Source organism: Onthophagus taurus, chromosome 2, assembly GCF_036711975.1.
Source record: "Onthophagus taurus isolate NC chromosome 2, IU_Otau_3.0, whole genome shotgun sequence".
Classification (NCBI taxonomy): domain Eukaryota; kingdom Metazoa; phylum Arthropoda; class Insecta; order Coleoptera; family Scarabaeidae; genus Onthophagus; species Onthophagus taurus.
The window spans coordinates 15,906,118-15,920,939 of NC_091967.1; the positions used below are offsets into that span (position 1 = coordinate 15,906,118).

At 29.5% G+C, this 14,822-nt stretch overlaps 3 protein-coding genes across 10 annotated transcripts in view; 2 read left to right on the forward strand and 1 right to left on the reverse strand.

The window, feature by feature from the left end:
* The window catches only part of LOC111427000 (Cytoplasmic linker protein 190), a 47,849-nt gene extending 40,414 nt beyond the window's left edge, over nucleotides 1-7,435 (forward strand). For all 8 annotated transcript variants that reach the window (XM_023061932.2, XM_023061935.2, XM_023061938.2 and 5 more), the window contains 4 exons: nucleotides 122-3,217; nucleotides 3,273-3,514; nucleotides 6,739-6,911; nucleotides 7,056-7,435. In XM_023061932.2, coding sequence (XP_022917700.2) covers nucleotides 122-3,217; nucleotides 3,273-3,514; nucleotides 6,739-6,911; nucleotides 7,056-7,102 — 3,558 coding nt within the window. In that variant the 3' untranslated portion in view covers nucleotides 7,103-7,435. The remainder of the gene's footprint in view (nucleotides 1-121; nucleotides 3,218-3,272; nucleotides 3,515-6,738; nucleotides 6,912-7,055) is intronic.
* LOC111427003 (DNA-directed RNA polymerase II subunit RPB11) lies at nucleotides 7,324-8,073 on the reverse strand. The gene is made up of 4 exons (XM_023061945.2): nucleotides 7,920-8,073; nucleotides 7,772-7,861; nucleotides 7,543-7,717; nucleotides 7,324-7,482 (listed from the first exon to the last, which is right to left on the reverse strand). The coding sequence occupies exons 1-4, from the start codon at nucleotides 7,970-7,972 to the stop codon at nucleotides 7,447-7,449; spliced, it is 354 nt and encodes a 117-aa protein (XP_022917713.1). The 5' UTR covers nucleotides 7,973-8,073; the 3' UTR covers nucleotides 7,324-7,446.
* Nucleotides 8,074-8,353: 280 nt separating this feature from the next.
* The window catches only part of LOC111426930 (Mitogen-activated protein kinase rl), a 47,439-nt gene continuing 40,970 nt past the window's right edge, over nucleotides 8,354-14,822 (forward strand). Inside the window, exon 1 of the mRNA XM_023061827.2 lies at nucleotides 8,354-8,697. Within this exon, the coding sequence (XP_022917595.1) occupies nucleotides 8,570-8,697 (128 nt within the window). The 5' untranslated portion in view covers nucleotides 8,354-8,569. The remainder of the gene's footprint in view (nucleotides 8,698-14,822) is intronic.

The following is a 14,822-nucleotide window of genomic DNA, read 5'->3' on the forward strand; positions in this document are numbered from 1 at the left end:
TTTTTTACTAAAAATAGTGGTGCTTTTTTGGTTTTTTACTTATCTTATTGCTTCTTATTATTTCGAAACTGTTTGGCTGTAAAGTTTACTATAAATAAATTTTATTGTTTAATTTGTTTAGGTGTCAGAGGAAACAAATCAAACGAAAATAAAAGAATTAGAACTCATGATAGATCAATATGAAAAACGCATCGAATCTTATGAAGCAGATGGAAATAGATTATTTGAAACTGAAGAAAAACTTCTTCACACAGGAATGGAAAATGAAACTTTAAAATATGAGGTGGAAGTAGCAGCTAAAAAAATTCTTTTATTAGAAGCTAGCGAAATTGCAGCAAAAGGAATAGAAGAATCGCGGTCTAAAGAAATTGCAGATCTTAATAATATAATTAAAGAACGTGATAATGTCATAGAAAAATGTAAAAATGATATTACTCAAGTTTCAGAACAATTTGAATCAACTAGAAATAATTTCGTTAAGGAGCTCGATGAGCTTAAAAAGAGATTGGATGAAAGTAATAAAGAAATTGAAACTAAAAATCTCCAAATAAGTCAATTAAAAGAAGAATTAATTAAAGTCGAGAATAATTTGAATGAAAAATCAAAAAGCTTTGAATCTAATTTGATTGGATTGAAGGATAACGAAGATAAAATGATGAAGGAAATAAATAAATTAAAAATGGAACTTAGTTCAAAAGTTCATGATATTGAAGAAAATCACGATGTTATCATAAAAAAAGACGATGAAATTAAGAAATTATCGTCACAAATCGAAAGTTTTAAAAATAATTTGCAATCAAAAAATACCGATTTTGATCAATACAAAGAATCTTTAAAAGAAATCGAAAATAATTTAAGAAAAGAACTTGAAGAGTCAAGAAATACCATCACGATGAAAATAACAGAAAATGAAGAAATCAAAAAAGAATTTGCGTTGTCATTAGCTCAAAAAGATAACGAACTAAAAGAATCACACAAACATATTCAAAATAATAACGAAGAAATTGAAAAACTTAAACATTTAATCAACCAATTTAAAGAAGAAACTAAAACATCTAATGAAGAATCACAAAAACATTTCGAATTAAAACTTAACGAATCGGAAACTAAAATTTTGCAATTATCCAACGAAATTGAAAATAAAAATTGTGAATTACTGAAATTCTCTTCAAATAATTCTCAATTACAAAACGAACTCACATCGAAAATCGATGAAATAAAACGGTTACAAATTGAACTGGAATCGACAAAGCAACGAGTTGAAGAAGAAAATTTAAACATTGCGAAATCAAACGAAAATATTACAACGTTACAATTAAATTTAGGTGATTTAGAACGTAAATTAAAAACTGCCGAAGAGAAAAATTCGGAGTTATTACAAAATAAACTAAAATTAGAAGGAGATATCCAGAATCTAATAGGATCATCAGGTGATTTTAGTATTAAGTTAGAAGAATTAACTAATGAATTACGTAATAAAGATACTACTTTAGATAAAGTAAAAAGCGAATTTACAGTAAAATTTCAAGATTTAGAAAGATCTAAACACGAATTACAATTAAAATGTGATAATTTGGAGCAAAAATCTGAGAAAGGTTTAAGAGAATACGAAGAAATTCTTCAAAAAGAACATTTAGAAAAAGAATATTTGAAGAATGAGTTAGAAAAATTGAATCGGGAAAATAAGAAAGTTACCGAAGATTTAAATCTTAAAATAACTCAACTCCAAAGTAATCTCCAAGAAAAAGAAAAGTTATTAAAAGAGACGCAAGAAAAATCAACTGAAACTAAAGAAAAACTTAAAGAAGAACTTGAAAAGAAAATAAAAGAACTTTCTGAATATTTGAATGAATCCCAAAATAAATTGTCATCGACGAATAAGCAATACACTGAACTTGAAACAGAATTATCTAAAAAAACTATGCAAATGATTGAGTTTGAATCAAATTTTAGCAAAGAACTTCGTTTATCAAAACAAGCGGCTCAAGATATTCAAGCGAGTTACGAAGAAAAACTTAAAAATTTAGAGTTACAGCTAAATGAAAAGCAAAAAGATTACCAAAAAATTCTTGAATCTTCAAAAAGTGAGATATCTGAAAAATTGATTGATTTTGAAACGAGAAGTCAAGAATTTAATAAAGAAAAACAAAAATTACTGGAGGAAAATCAAAAATTAAAGGGCGATTTTGAAAGTTTAATTAAAATAAATGCGGAAGAAAATGAAAAAATTAAGAAAAAACTTGAAAATGATCTTGAAGAAAGTCTTAAAAAAATTGAGGAAATTGAGGTTAAATCAAAATCTTTAATAGAAGAATTAGATAAGAAAAACGAGATTATTAAACAAATTGAAAATAATTTTAAAATTGGTGAAAAGAATCTTGAAGAAAATGTTAAAATAAACAAAGAAATGGAATTAAAAACTAAACAACTTGAAAGTAGGATAGAAGAAGTTATTAAAGATAAAGATAAAATAATTAATGAATTAGAATTAAAGGTAAAGAAGTCTTTAGAAAACGAAAGTGAGTATCAAAAATCTTTGATTAATCAACAACAAAACGAAAATGCTGTTAAAAATCAATTAGAATCTCAATTAAAACAAATTTCTGAGGAATTATCTTCAAAATCAAAAGCATACGAAAACTTAAATCAAGAATTATCGAGCTTAAAACAACAAATATCCACCAAAGATACAACTTCTAACGAAAAAGATATCGAAATAGCCCAACTTAAATCACAACTTCATATCAGTCACGAATTTGTACAAAAACTTCAAAATGAACACAACGATCTAAAAAAATCCAACCAAGAAGTGAATAATATTTTATCAGAAAATCAATTGTATAATAATAAATTAAACGAAGAAATTACAAAGTTAAATGAAGAAGTAAAATCGTCGGGAAAAATTATTTTCGATTTAAACAATGCGAGTAATTTATACACCACCGTTTTACAATTAATAAATTTAACTGAAAAACAAAAAATTGAAATGGTAGATAAATTAAACGATGTTGTTAAAGTTGGATGTGATGAAGAAAGTTACGGGAAATTATGTAAAATGATCGATGGTATTAAAATAACCAACGAAGTTAGTGAAGAAGCTCTGAAGTTAAAAGAAAATGAAGAGGAAATATTAAAATATAAAAACATGTACGTTGAGGCTGAAGATAAAGTTACTAGGAAAGATATGGAGATTGCTTCATTTAAAAAAGAAATCGAAGTAAGTCTTTTAAAATATAAACTTTATTAAATTTGATTTTTTATTTTTGTTGTAGAATTTGAAACAATCTTCAAGTAAACCAAAAATAGATAACTGTACAAAGATACCAATGTTAAATAATAACACTAAAATAGGAGCTAATGAGCAATTATTAGAGGAAAAAATCTTTGCTGAGAGTCAAGTTGCTTTCTTAAATTCGATTATTGTTGATATGCAGAAGAAAAATGAAGAGCAAAAAGCTAGAATTGAAATTTTAGAAATGGGTTATAGTCCTGCTGCTGCACAAGAATTAGGACTGTAAGTATAGATAGAGAAATTAAATGAATTTTGTGAAATAATACCTTAATATTAGCTAAATTTTCACTTTCTTGCCATTGAAAAAAGGTAATTCACTTTTTGACCATTCTGTACAAGATACTGTGATACAGCAAATGCCGATCTATTTGACAGCATTTGAAGAGTAATCGTGCCAATTTAGAGCTTTTTAGAATGAACGTTTGCTGAGATATGGTGAAAATTGCCAGGAAAAATTTAAAATCAAAATAACTCGAAAACGAAAAGCGCTAGGTACCAATAACTTTTATCAAAGTCAACTTATTTTCTTGCATATAATTTAAAGGTGCAATAAAAACTATATCATTCCATTTAAAATAACGAAGTTGTGGTCTACTTCCGGGGGACCGGAAGTGGTTATCATCTTGAGTGACTCTCGAGTGACATCTTGAGTGACCATCTTCGTTCTTTAGACCGAAAGGTCGGTATGAACCTCTCACATAAACTAAATTTCAGAAATGTAGATGCAATGGAACAGAAATAAAACGGGTGTTGCTGCCTTTTTGGCCCACACTGTAGATAAATTATACAGGGTGTGTCAGTGACTCAGGGAACAAATTTAACCACATATACTATACTCTGTCTTTAAACCAGGAGGAGTAAACGCGAAAATCAGATTTACACTAGGAAAAATCACCAGAAAATATCACTAGTTATTTTGGCGGTAAATTTAAATTAGTAATTATTATTATTTATTTATTTACTTATTATTGTATTTATTTTCGTTTTTTATCGTCAACACTAAACGTACAAATTAACATTGAAGTTATGAGTGTATTTATTTCAAAATATAATAAAGAAGGGTTTAAGAACACAAAATTTACAATAATGACACGAAACTGTCGAATTGTCAATAACCTAACCTTCAAATTCAAAATCAAAATTCAAAATTGCCTGTGTGTGAACCTTCCTCGCATTCAACCAATCACGTGCAAGGTCAATCTGGTGACAAAGTTAAAATACTCCTCCTGGTTTAAAAACATAGTATAATTGCCAAAGAAAACTTCAAGGTATAATTAATGTTTGTAAACAAAACTAACCTTACCTAACATTCCTTCACGCTATAATTGACATTACAAAAGAAAACTTCACGCTATAATTGCCATTACTAATTGCCAAAGAAAACTTCATGGTATAATTAATGTATGTAAACAAAACTAACCTTACCTCACATTCCTTCACGCTATAATTGACATTACAAAAGAAAACTTCACGCTATAATTGCCATTACTAATTGCCAAAGAAAACTTCATGGTATAATTAATGTTTGTAAACAAAACTAACCTTACTTCACATTCCTTCACGCTATAATTGACATTACAAAAGAAAACTTCACGCTATAATTGCCATTACAAATTGCCAAAGAATACTTCATGGTATAATTAATGTTTGTAAACAAAACTAACCTTACCGAACATTCCTTCACGCTATAATTGACATTACAAAAGAAAACTTCACGCTATAATTGCCATTACTAATTGCCATTACTAATTGCCAAAGAATACTTCATGGTATAATTAATGTTTGTAAACAAAACTAACCTTACCTAACATTCAGCGTCTGAAGACACAGGGCTAAACCCGGAACTTAAAAATATACAACTTAGCGCTGAATAACAATTAAAACTAGAACTAACACTTGCACTAGAACTATACTCTGTTTTTAAACCAGGAGGAGTAAACGCGAAAGTCAGATTTACACTGGAAAAAATCACCAGAAAATATCACTAGATATTTTGGCGGTAAATTTAAATTAATAATTATTATTTATTTATTTACTTATTATTGTATTTATTTTCGTTTGTTATCGTCAACACTATACATACAAATTAACATTGAAGGTATGAGTGTATTTATTTCAAAATATAATAAAAAAGGGTTTAAGAACACAAAATATACAGTAATGACACGAAACTGTCGAATTATCAATTACCTAACCTTCAAATTCAAAATTGCCTGTGTGTGAACTTCCTTGCATTCAACCAATCACGTGCAAGGTCAATCTGGTGACAAATTTAAAATACTCCTCCTGGTTTAAAAACAGAGTATAGAGTGAAAATGATGACGATTAGACGATAGTAACAATGGTATATAGGTTGTTCCTAAAGTGTGTTTGCTCAGAACTTTTTTATTCTATCATAACCCTACATTTATTTTTGCAGTTTCTAATAGTAAATTTAGTTTAGAAACTTTTATCACTCTTAGAGAATATTGATAAAAACCACCGTTTTCGTATTAAATGAAAAAATGTTATGCTCCAAATTCAATAACACTAATAACCCATAAATATCTCGAGGTCGAATTTCTCTCTTTCTATACTTCGTGCAGGCGAGGAAGCAAAAATGTGATCTTGATCCATGTAATAGTCAAAAGTTTGCTAATATATAGGGAAAATATGCTTACAATTAGATGGAGAGAAAGTTGATGATTGAAGTCCATTGAGTACATGGAAAACTTAAAATTCTAAAGGAACATGAACAGAAAAACATATTTAATGACAACAGGACTAGGTTATTTCTCAACTCAACTCGGTTTTATAAAAAGAAGAGATCAGATATTCAAATGATATATTTAGTATTACATACTATATTCGAACTAGCGAGTTAATACTTAACAATGAAATAAAAAAATTACCTTTCATATCGAACTGAATCAAATCCCCTTTTAAGTTCATGTTTTCTAAAAACCACATAATCTTCCTCATATTTTTATAAACATCTAACACTTTCAATTAAAAAAATAAGGTATTAATAATGAATTGACTTAGTTCTTACCTCTAACGATTAATTTTGAAGAACTAGACATTTCTAAAAACACTATTTTTAACCATTCCTTAATATTTCTAGACACAATTTGTCTTATTTAAATCGAATAGAACACTAACTACCTGTTGCAAAACGGAACGTTTTAATTCATATCGACTTTATCTACATTCTTGGAAACTTATCAATTATTAGTCATATGAGTCATATCTACAAGGTTTTAATTATAAAACATATGCAGTGCATGTTCTTTAGTTAATAATGCAATCACGTTTTAAATCATCATTAAATTATTTAATCATAATTACATAACGTGATTATTTTAATCTATAATTTAAACATTTAAGAAATAAATAAAAAAACTTCTAATTTTACCTGTTAATGTGCTCATTGTTCAGGACAATCCTAATCTTTTTTTTTTGCTTAGACTTAACTTAGATCGACATATGCCAGCACCACGAATGTACTGCGACATATGCGAAGAATTTGATTTACATGAAACAGAAGACTGTCCGCAACAAGCGAATGATGATCCACCTCCAAGAGAAGGGCCTAAAAAGGAAAAACCACCCCAGAGACCATATTGTGATATTTGTGAAGGTAATAAATTGTTTATATCAAAATAAACTAAAGAAGAAACTGTCTTTATTTAACTCCATTGCTGAGGAAATAATCTTGGGATCCTAAAATTTATTCAAATAAGATATATTATATAAATAATGTGGTATTATTTTTTTATTTTAGAGTTTGGGCATGCCACAGAAAATTGCCAAGATGACCAGACCTTCTAAACCAAAGTAGATCAAAAACAGCGAATAATAAAATTAAATCAGAAAAACTATAGCCTTATTATAATATTAAAGAAAAAAGATTTTATTAGCTTATTTATTAGCTAAGTTCATGATGAATTAGATGAATTTTAAAGTAATTAAATTGTTATTGTAATTGTATTGTTGATTAATTGTATGAATCCAACTTGATACCAGTTTATAACAAATAACAACCCCAGTAATTCTTGCTCATTTTTATTTATTCATTAAAACTCTTATACAATCATCAAAATTATTTAATTTTTTTCCCTAATTTAAACTTACATTGTAAAATAAAATTAAACTTATTTTAGATCTTAATCTTTTTAATCTAAACCTTCCCTCCTCTCTTTAATTGCTTCCTAAAATTAAAACAAAATTGGTTAAAAAAATATGTTTGTACTTTGTTTATTAAAACCCACTTTAAATCGTTCTTCAAAAAGAGACAACTCAGATATTAAATCCGTTATTGCATTCATTAAAGCTTCTTGCGGAGAATAATCGTTTGTTGTTTGAATTCTAATAACAAATTTGTGCTCCAAAGGATGTGGTACTTTATATCCAGCAAACAACACATTTGGATCTTTAAGTAATTGACTAAAAATTATATAAATTTTAATCAAACCAATTTCTCCAATGAAATTAACTTACTTCCTAATCACATTTCCTAAAGTATGATCCTCTTTATTTATTGTAAATATAGCTGCATTTGGTACTTTAGTATCTTGTTCTCGAATGATTCTACAAAAAAGTTAGGTTATGTTTATATGCCTCCCTTGTTAACTTTGTTTATACTCACTTCTTTTCACCATCGTACAACAGAAACGATTCGAATGTTGGTGGCGCATTCATTTTCTATATAACAATTGTATTTAAAGATTTAACTCAAAAAAATTTCAATTTATTTATTAAGAAACGAGGAAAATGACATTTCACAAAACACAAGATTTTGACAGCCATCTATTAACGAATTTGTTAACTAAAAATGTTGAGTATAATTTTAATACGTATTCTTTTTTATTAAAATCAACTTTATGGTTTTGCCGATAAATATAAGTTTTTTATTTCATAATTCAAATTAAAATGAAAATATAAAAAGAATTTAATTCCTTTAATTAAACTTTAATATATTTGCAGCGCCATCTATCGGCGATTCAATTTAAGTGTGTTATGACGTAATGAACATCCTAGATTAAATTTATTCAATTTCCCTTTATATTTTTATAAACACGTTTCAATAATCTATAAAAACTTTCACATTATATCCAGTTAAAGCAACACTTTTATCTCGACGTTTTAAAACACCTACCAAAAATCTAAACGTAACTGTAAAGTTGATAGGACTGCGTAGACGAGTCGGCGAGTATCGAGTATCAGAAACTTGGGTCAGTTTGCGCGAGAGTGTCAATTGGAGAGGTTCACTCGCAAACTCTTTGATATATATAAAAAATGGCAGAGGCTACAGGTGCTTCAAGTGTTAATTCAAAGGTAGAAATCGTCCGAGGACAAGCTTTCGAAGTGGGCCCGCGTTACACCAACTTGGCGTACATCGGCGAAGGCGCTTACGGAATGGTCGTGTGAGTAGAATCGTTTATTTTCAATAATTTCTTAAAGAAAACGAAAGAAATTATCTTTCTTGTTAAAAAACATAACCCATTAAAACAATTCATGACGTTTTATAAAACAAATGATTGCTATGTATAAAAAACAAATGCTAGTTGGTCATGAAGGTGTTTTTTTATTAGGTTATTGTTTGAGGTTATGTTTTCAAAATTTTATGATCGTACAAGATCGATTCTTTTAGTTTATTTTATCTTATTCGCTTTTAATTTAGGAGCGGTTTAACTTTCATTTTTACTACCTATGAATATTTATTTATTTAGTGTTATTTGTTGACATTTCCTTAAAAAATAAATAAATATTTTTTTAATTATTTAAATTTTATTTTCGTTTATATTTAAATACATATAAAAAGGGAAAGCTTTTTCGCATAATATATTTTGAAATCTTGATGTTTGTCTATCAAAATTTGATTTTGGCAGTAAATAGGCTTTCATCTAAGATACTATGTAAATAAACGTAAAGGGAATAGCAACGCCCAGCTAGGGCAGCTAGTCAATCATGGTGTCACATTTCTAGTTTACCCCTTGGAAGAAATTTAGCTTTGAAAGACAAAGGAAAATAAATGTGCCCAAAAGTAATTGAAGAATACATAAAATATAAGTGTAGAGTGTTCACACCCACAAAATTCTGGGCCTGTAAACGAGCAAATTGAAAGTAAGGATAATTTTTTGGGTACGAAAAAATTTGAATGGTATATCTGATATTGACGACTAAAAAGTATTGAATAAAGGTAGATCATCAAAGTTGCCGATGAATTGTATTACTCTAAAAGTAGGAAAGACCTCAAAGTCTAAAACACAATAGGTAAAAACGGTCCAATACATGGAAGAATAAGATCTATTATACTCTAACGAATAACTTTATCAGAAGTAGCGTGCTGTACAAAAATCCAAACAATGGTTAAGATGTAGCCTAGTGCAGATCTTAGATCTCTTGTGGAAATAAATAAGATGTTAATTGCTGGGCCTGGTTCTGCAAACGCTTTAATCTTGTCTATAGATGCTAGCTATTCTACCATTTTATTGCCAACCATGGTAGTATGTTTCGTATTGTCTCATAGCCATTAATAAGAGCCGACACTATATTCGCAATGTGCAATTTTGAGTATTCTCAGAAAAAAATTTGGTGTATTTTTTATTCGTTTATCTAAATCTGTAGTGGTCAACCATCGTTCCGCGAAATATTGCTGATCAGGGTGCTACTTTCAGATGTTCTACGAAATACTTGCTTAAAACACTTGTTCTGATCAAGTGATTACTACATTTGCTTCTAAAGTTTTATTTATTTTATTATACTGCCAAATTATAAACTGAAAGATGTTTGGAATTGCACTAATCAAACATTAAATTGCAAAAAAAAGTGCCAATGTACAATTAAAATAAAAAAGTACATTAATTTTTTTGTTCCTAGATGAAATCTGATTGTTCTGACTACAAACTTAAAATTTTTAAATGCCTGGATTGACCCTGGTACTGACTAATTTCCAATTGTTGCAAAAGTGCGGTAATTGTAGTGCGGCCTGAAATCACGGTATCGAAATTTCAAGTTCAGATTTAAAGAAAAAGTGAAATTATTTATACTTCACAAACTAAAATGTTTGGAATTATCCTACAGATTCTGGGCAATAAGAAAATATTCGGATTTACACTGGCCAACCTAAAAGTTGCCAGAAAAAGTCTGAAATTACACTAAGTGGAAGATTGATTGTTATGCGTTTTTCACGCGGTGTTCATATCGTCTTTTAAATTCTCTTCTTTTTCCCCTTTATTTAACACTATGTCTTGTTTTCTGCTGTATCAGACCTCTTGGGATGCTGAAATACACCATTCGGGCCATCTTTTTGATGGTCGTCCGACAGGTCTGTTCAAAAATCTCTCACTCTTGGCTCATTTCGCCCAACACTCTTCGTCCATCCTGTCCACGTGGTCTCTCCAACATCTGCGCTTCGCTCGCACAAATCGTACCTCGTGAGGGACTCTCAGTTCCTCCCGTATTGCTGAGCTTCTTATCTGATCTCTCTGGGTTACTCCTTTAAGCGTCCTAAGCGTTCTCATTTTGGTGGCTCTTAGCATGCTCTTGGTTTTTGACGTACTCGCCCTAGTTTCATCAAGTTAGTAGCGATCTCACTGCCGTTTTGTAAATGCGCAGTTTGCTCTTCTTGGATATCTCCTTGTTTGTTAGATGTCCAGATATTCATTCTAGAGCCTTTCTTGACTTGGGCCCTAATTTCTTGGTAGAAATTTCTGCATTTAAAGATAACATCGCCTACAGATATCTACAGTGAATCTGATTACCAATTTGCACCTGATAGGCTATATAATAGATAAATTGCTAGATAAATAGAATCATATTTAATTAACAGCAGTTTCTGCGCATTATATGTTGGTTGAAGGATTTTGAAACTTAATATTTCTGATTATTCTTATGAGTCCTATTATCTTTGATCTGTGAAACGTGGCGAAATTGGAATTAAGCGTACCTACTCCTTAACGCTTAACCCATTCTGATTACCATCTGATTACCGGAAGCTTTTGTGTGAGATTCAAGTTATATAGCCTAAAAGATTGTTTGCTACGCAACCTCTGCGAATCTTACGGTTTACAAAATTGTCTTTATAACTGCACTTGAGAGAATTCTTGCTTAACAGTATATTTACTAACTTAGATGCTAACTTATTTTCGAGTACAGCTCGTTCCTTTTAGATCATTTAGCTATCTCCCTTGAGTGTAATTTGACTCATATTGCTTTACGCTGTAAAACTCGAATCTGCTAGAAACAATTATATATATGTATATCTTGCATGATAAAATGTGTTTTGAAGAGTTCAGCGTTCTGAAATACATACAGCCAGAAAATTAGCTTTGTAAGTTTCTGAATTTGCTTGAAGTTCTTTAGTTACGTTCCTAACATACAGCTACTAGTGTAATTAGTTTTTTGGTGAGTGTACTTCTAGAAATTTTACCATTAATAGGTGGCACTTGATTTCTGTGATGAATATGAACATAACTGTCCCTGTTTTTGATTTCCCTATTCAAATTTGACGCATACTAATTGGTTTGATACTTCCATGGTTTGATGTTAATGTGATGTGGATCGATTTTTTCAATTTAGTAAAGGATTCTGTAAATGTATTTAGTAAAAGAGTCATATAGTTGAGCAGACAAAAATACTTTTTCTGTGATTTAAATTATTATTAACTGCTGTCTATAGGTATATTTAATAAAACAATCTGTTTAAGGACTTCCACTCTAAGTTCTTTTGGTGACGTGATGTTTGAAATTTTTTCGATTCGTCGTATATTTGCAAAACACAATAGGAATATCGAAATAACAAGCTAGGTTTCTGCGAATAAAGCTGAAATCTTTCAATGGCTTCAAACCAATAAACTTAGAATGAAGCTGAAACACGAGCTCTGACTATCTGGTGGTCTTTCTTATATATAAAAAAAACTGAATACCACTGTACTCGGTACTTGCAACCTATCAGAGTAAATGTTTATAATTTTGATGAACGTTTACTATGTTTAATTGTGTTACGCATTGCTTCGTTAAGACCACTCAGCCTTCGAATTCGAATGTTTGAGATTCAGAGAATGTGATGGGTACCTTAAGACACCAAATCTATTGCAGAGCTAAATTCATTAAATATAAAATATGAAGATTGCCTATACATACTCTGAATTTAGAACACTTAATTCACACTATAACTAGGGCAGGTGAAATGTTAACTATCAACTATTCTCGGACGGCAAGGACAAGAGACGGGACCAATTACTTTGTTGTCAAATATTATAACGTTTTACCGGATAATATCAAAGTGTTTGGATTAAACCAAAAAATGTATGTAAATTATTTGACTTATGAAAATAATGCGATCGGAAATATTATTACCAATAAATATTTTCGCCAACTATTGTTTATACATTATTTTATTACAATAAAGTATGGTTAACATAGACTTTAACTGGGATTGAATGGGTTGAGTTTGGTTAACATGGCGAACATAATAATTTTAGATAAGTTATTAAAGCTAATTATGGATAAATTGCATTAACGGCTTTATATCAGAAAGAAGATTTAATCGTAATTTCATTTGTTCATTCAGTTGTTATTGAATTTGTTCCTAAGTTACAAGGTAATTTGCATATACAGTAATTGAGTCAATAAGTAGTTACCGGACATAAATGTGTTAGCGTCCTGAAATACAATTTGAGAAAATCGATACATCAACTTCGACAGATTATAGACTAGTAGAAATATTGACATTTATGATTTTTCAAGCAAATAAAGAAATTAATAAAATGCCAAGATAGTGTCATTGAAGATTGCTCTTCGTGATGTGCGAGAATCTAAATGCCAGGATCATTCCGATTTTATCATAAATCAATATGAAAATAATTGATAAAACGTTGTTAGAAATAAAGCAATTTTTCGCTTTTGTAAGTTTAGATTGTTTTAATGATGCAGAAATTGCTTTTTTTATAACACAACTTTTTGTGCTATTGATCTGTTTACCTGCCAAATCAATCACACACCACGTACATCAACATTTAGGTCAGTTTAGGGTTTGCGTGTACACGAAACAGGTTACCGTTGCATTAATTTCCATATCTATGCATCGAAAATGTCACTAATTTGAAATGACGTTATAACAAGAGTTTTTTCACGAGTCGTTAGTTCGCAATTTTAGGCCAGTTTATAATTAATATGTCTTTTACAATCATTTACAAACACATTACTAAATGTGGTTAGAGTTCAACGTACTTTAAATTAATAATAGTAATTCAACAATAATAATTGTTTAATTAATGAAAATATTTATTTCTTTTTCGGTTGTGTTATGGTTTATAATTTTCACAATTTATTATATGTAGTATTATTTTAATTTTATGGCAAATACAATTTTTACGATAAATTATTACAAACCGTATGTTTTGTTGTCGTTTAATTTTGAATGTAATTATTATTCGTGTCCGTTGTGTATTCAACGTACACTAACCTGCTATGAATATTAAACAATACCCCGCCGCCGATATTGCATTTACTTTAAGCCTTTGACGCTGCTCTTTACATTTTATGGGGTAAAGTGTAACTATTATGCGACAATAATGGTTTCGCATTGACACTTTTATAACGAACAGGGTAAAATTCAAACTCAACTGAATTTTATAACATGGATGGTAAACATGGTATTTTTCAAAACATCTTTTGTGTAGTTTCTTTTAGTAATGTTTGTAATGAATATATTATTTTAACACTATTTTAAACATTCATATCTGTTTGTTACGTATGTTTGCGGTAGATATCACTTCAAATATCTGTTTCATCAGAGCCATTTCCATGTTTTATCTACCACAATTTTTAACGAAAGCGAATAAAATCAAGTAATTATTACTAATTTTATTAATTTAATTTTTAACAATTTGTATCGGTTTATTGAAAGAAGTAAGAAACTGGATGAGAGAATATGTTTGAGTAATATAATATTATCTATAGTGATAAGATTAAAAAAACGCAAATGCAAAAAACTTTTAATTTATACTTTAAACTGTTTGAATGCAACAACCTAGCGTTTAATAACACTAAACGTAGAACTAGAAACATTCGGGTTTAGCCATGCGTCAGAAGATACACGGCTAAACCCGAAACTTTCTAGTTCTAGATCTAATATTAGTCTAGTTTTAGTTCAATGAAAAATATACACCAATCTAACGGTGAATTACGTTACAGTTTAAATTAGTAAAAGTTATAAAACATTATTTATTCATCACCAAAAAGATTGTCGATCGAAATACCCAAAAAGGAAATAATTTACGGAAGCACGTCCAAACTGAACCCAGCCCTCAAACCCTAAACAAAAATAAACGTTCGTATTCCCCTCGTATGTCTGTTGTTCTTTCCTATTTTCTTGTTTTCTGAAGTAGATCGGTCAACCGGTGATATTGCTTCGTCCACTGTAATATTAAAAACTTGTTACCCCTTGCATACCAAAGTTTATCGTTACGGCGATGTTTCGCCCCAATTTCAACTAAAACGTTATTTCCAAACCTTCGTCAGCGGCTTTATTATGTAGGCAGACA

Excerpts from the sequence above, each read along its gene's own strand:
- LOC111427003 (XM_023061945.2), bottom strand. The coding sequence starts at position 7,972 with ATGAATGCGCCACCAACATTCGAATCGTTTCTGTTGTACGATGGTGAA. Across the intron at positions 7,862-7,919 it reads TTGTACGATGGTGAAAAGAA|AATCATTCGAGAACAAGATA; the intron begins GTGAGTATAAAC and ends ACTTTTTTGTAG. Across the intron at positions 7,483-7,542 it reads TTTTTGAAGAACGATTTAAA|GAAGCAATTAAAGAGAGGAG; the intron begins GTGGGTTTTAAT and ends TTTTAATTTTAG.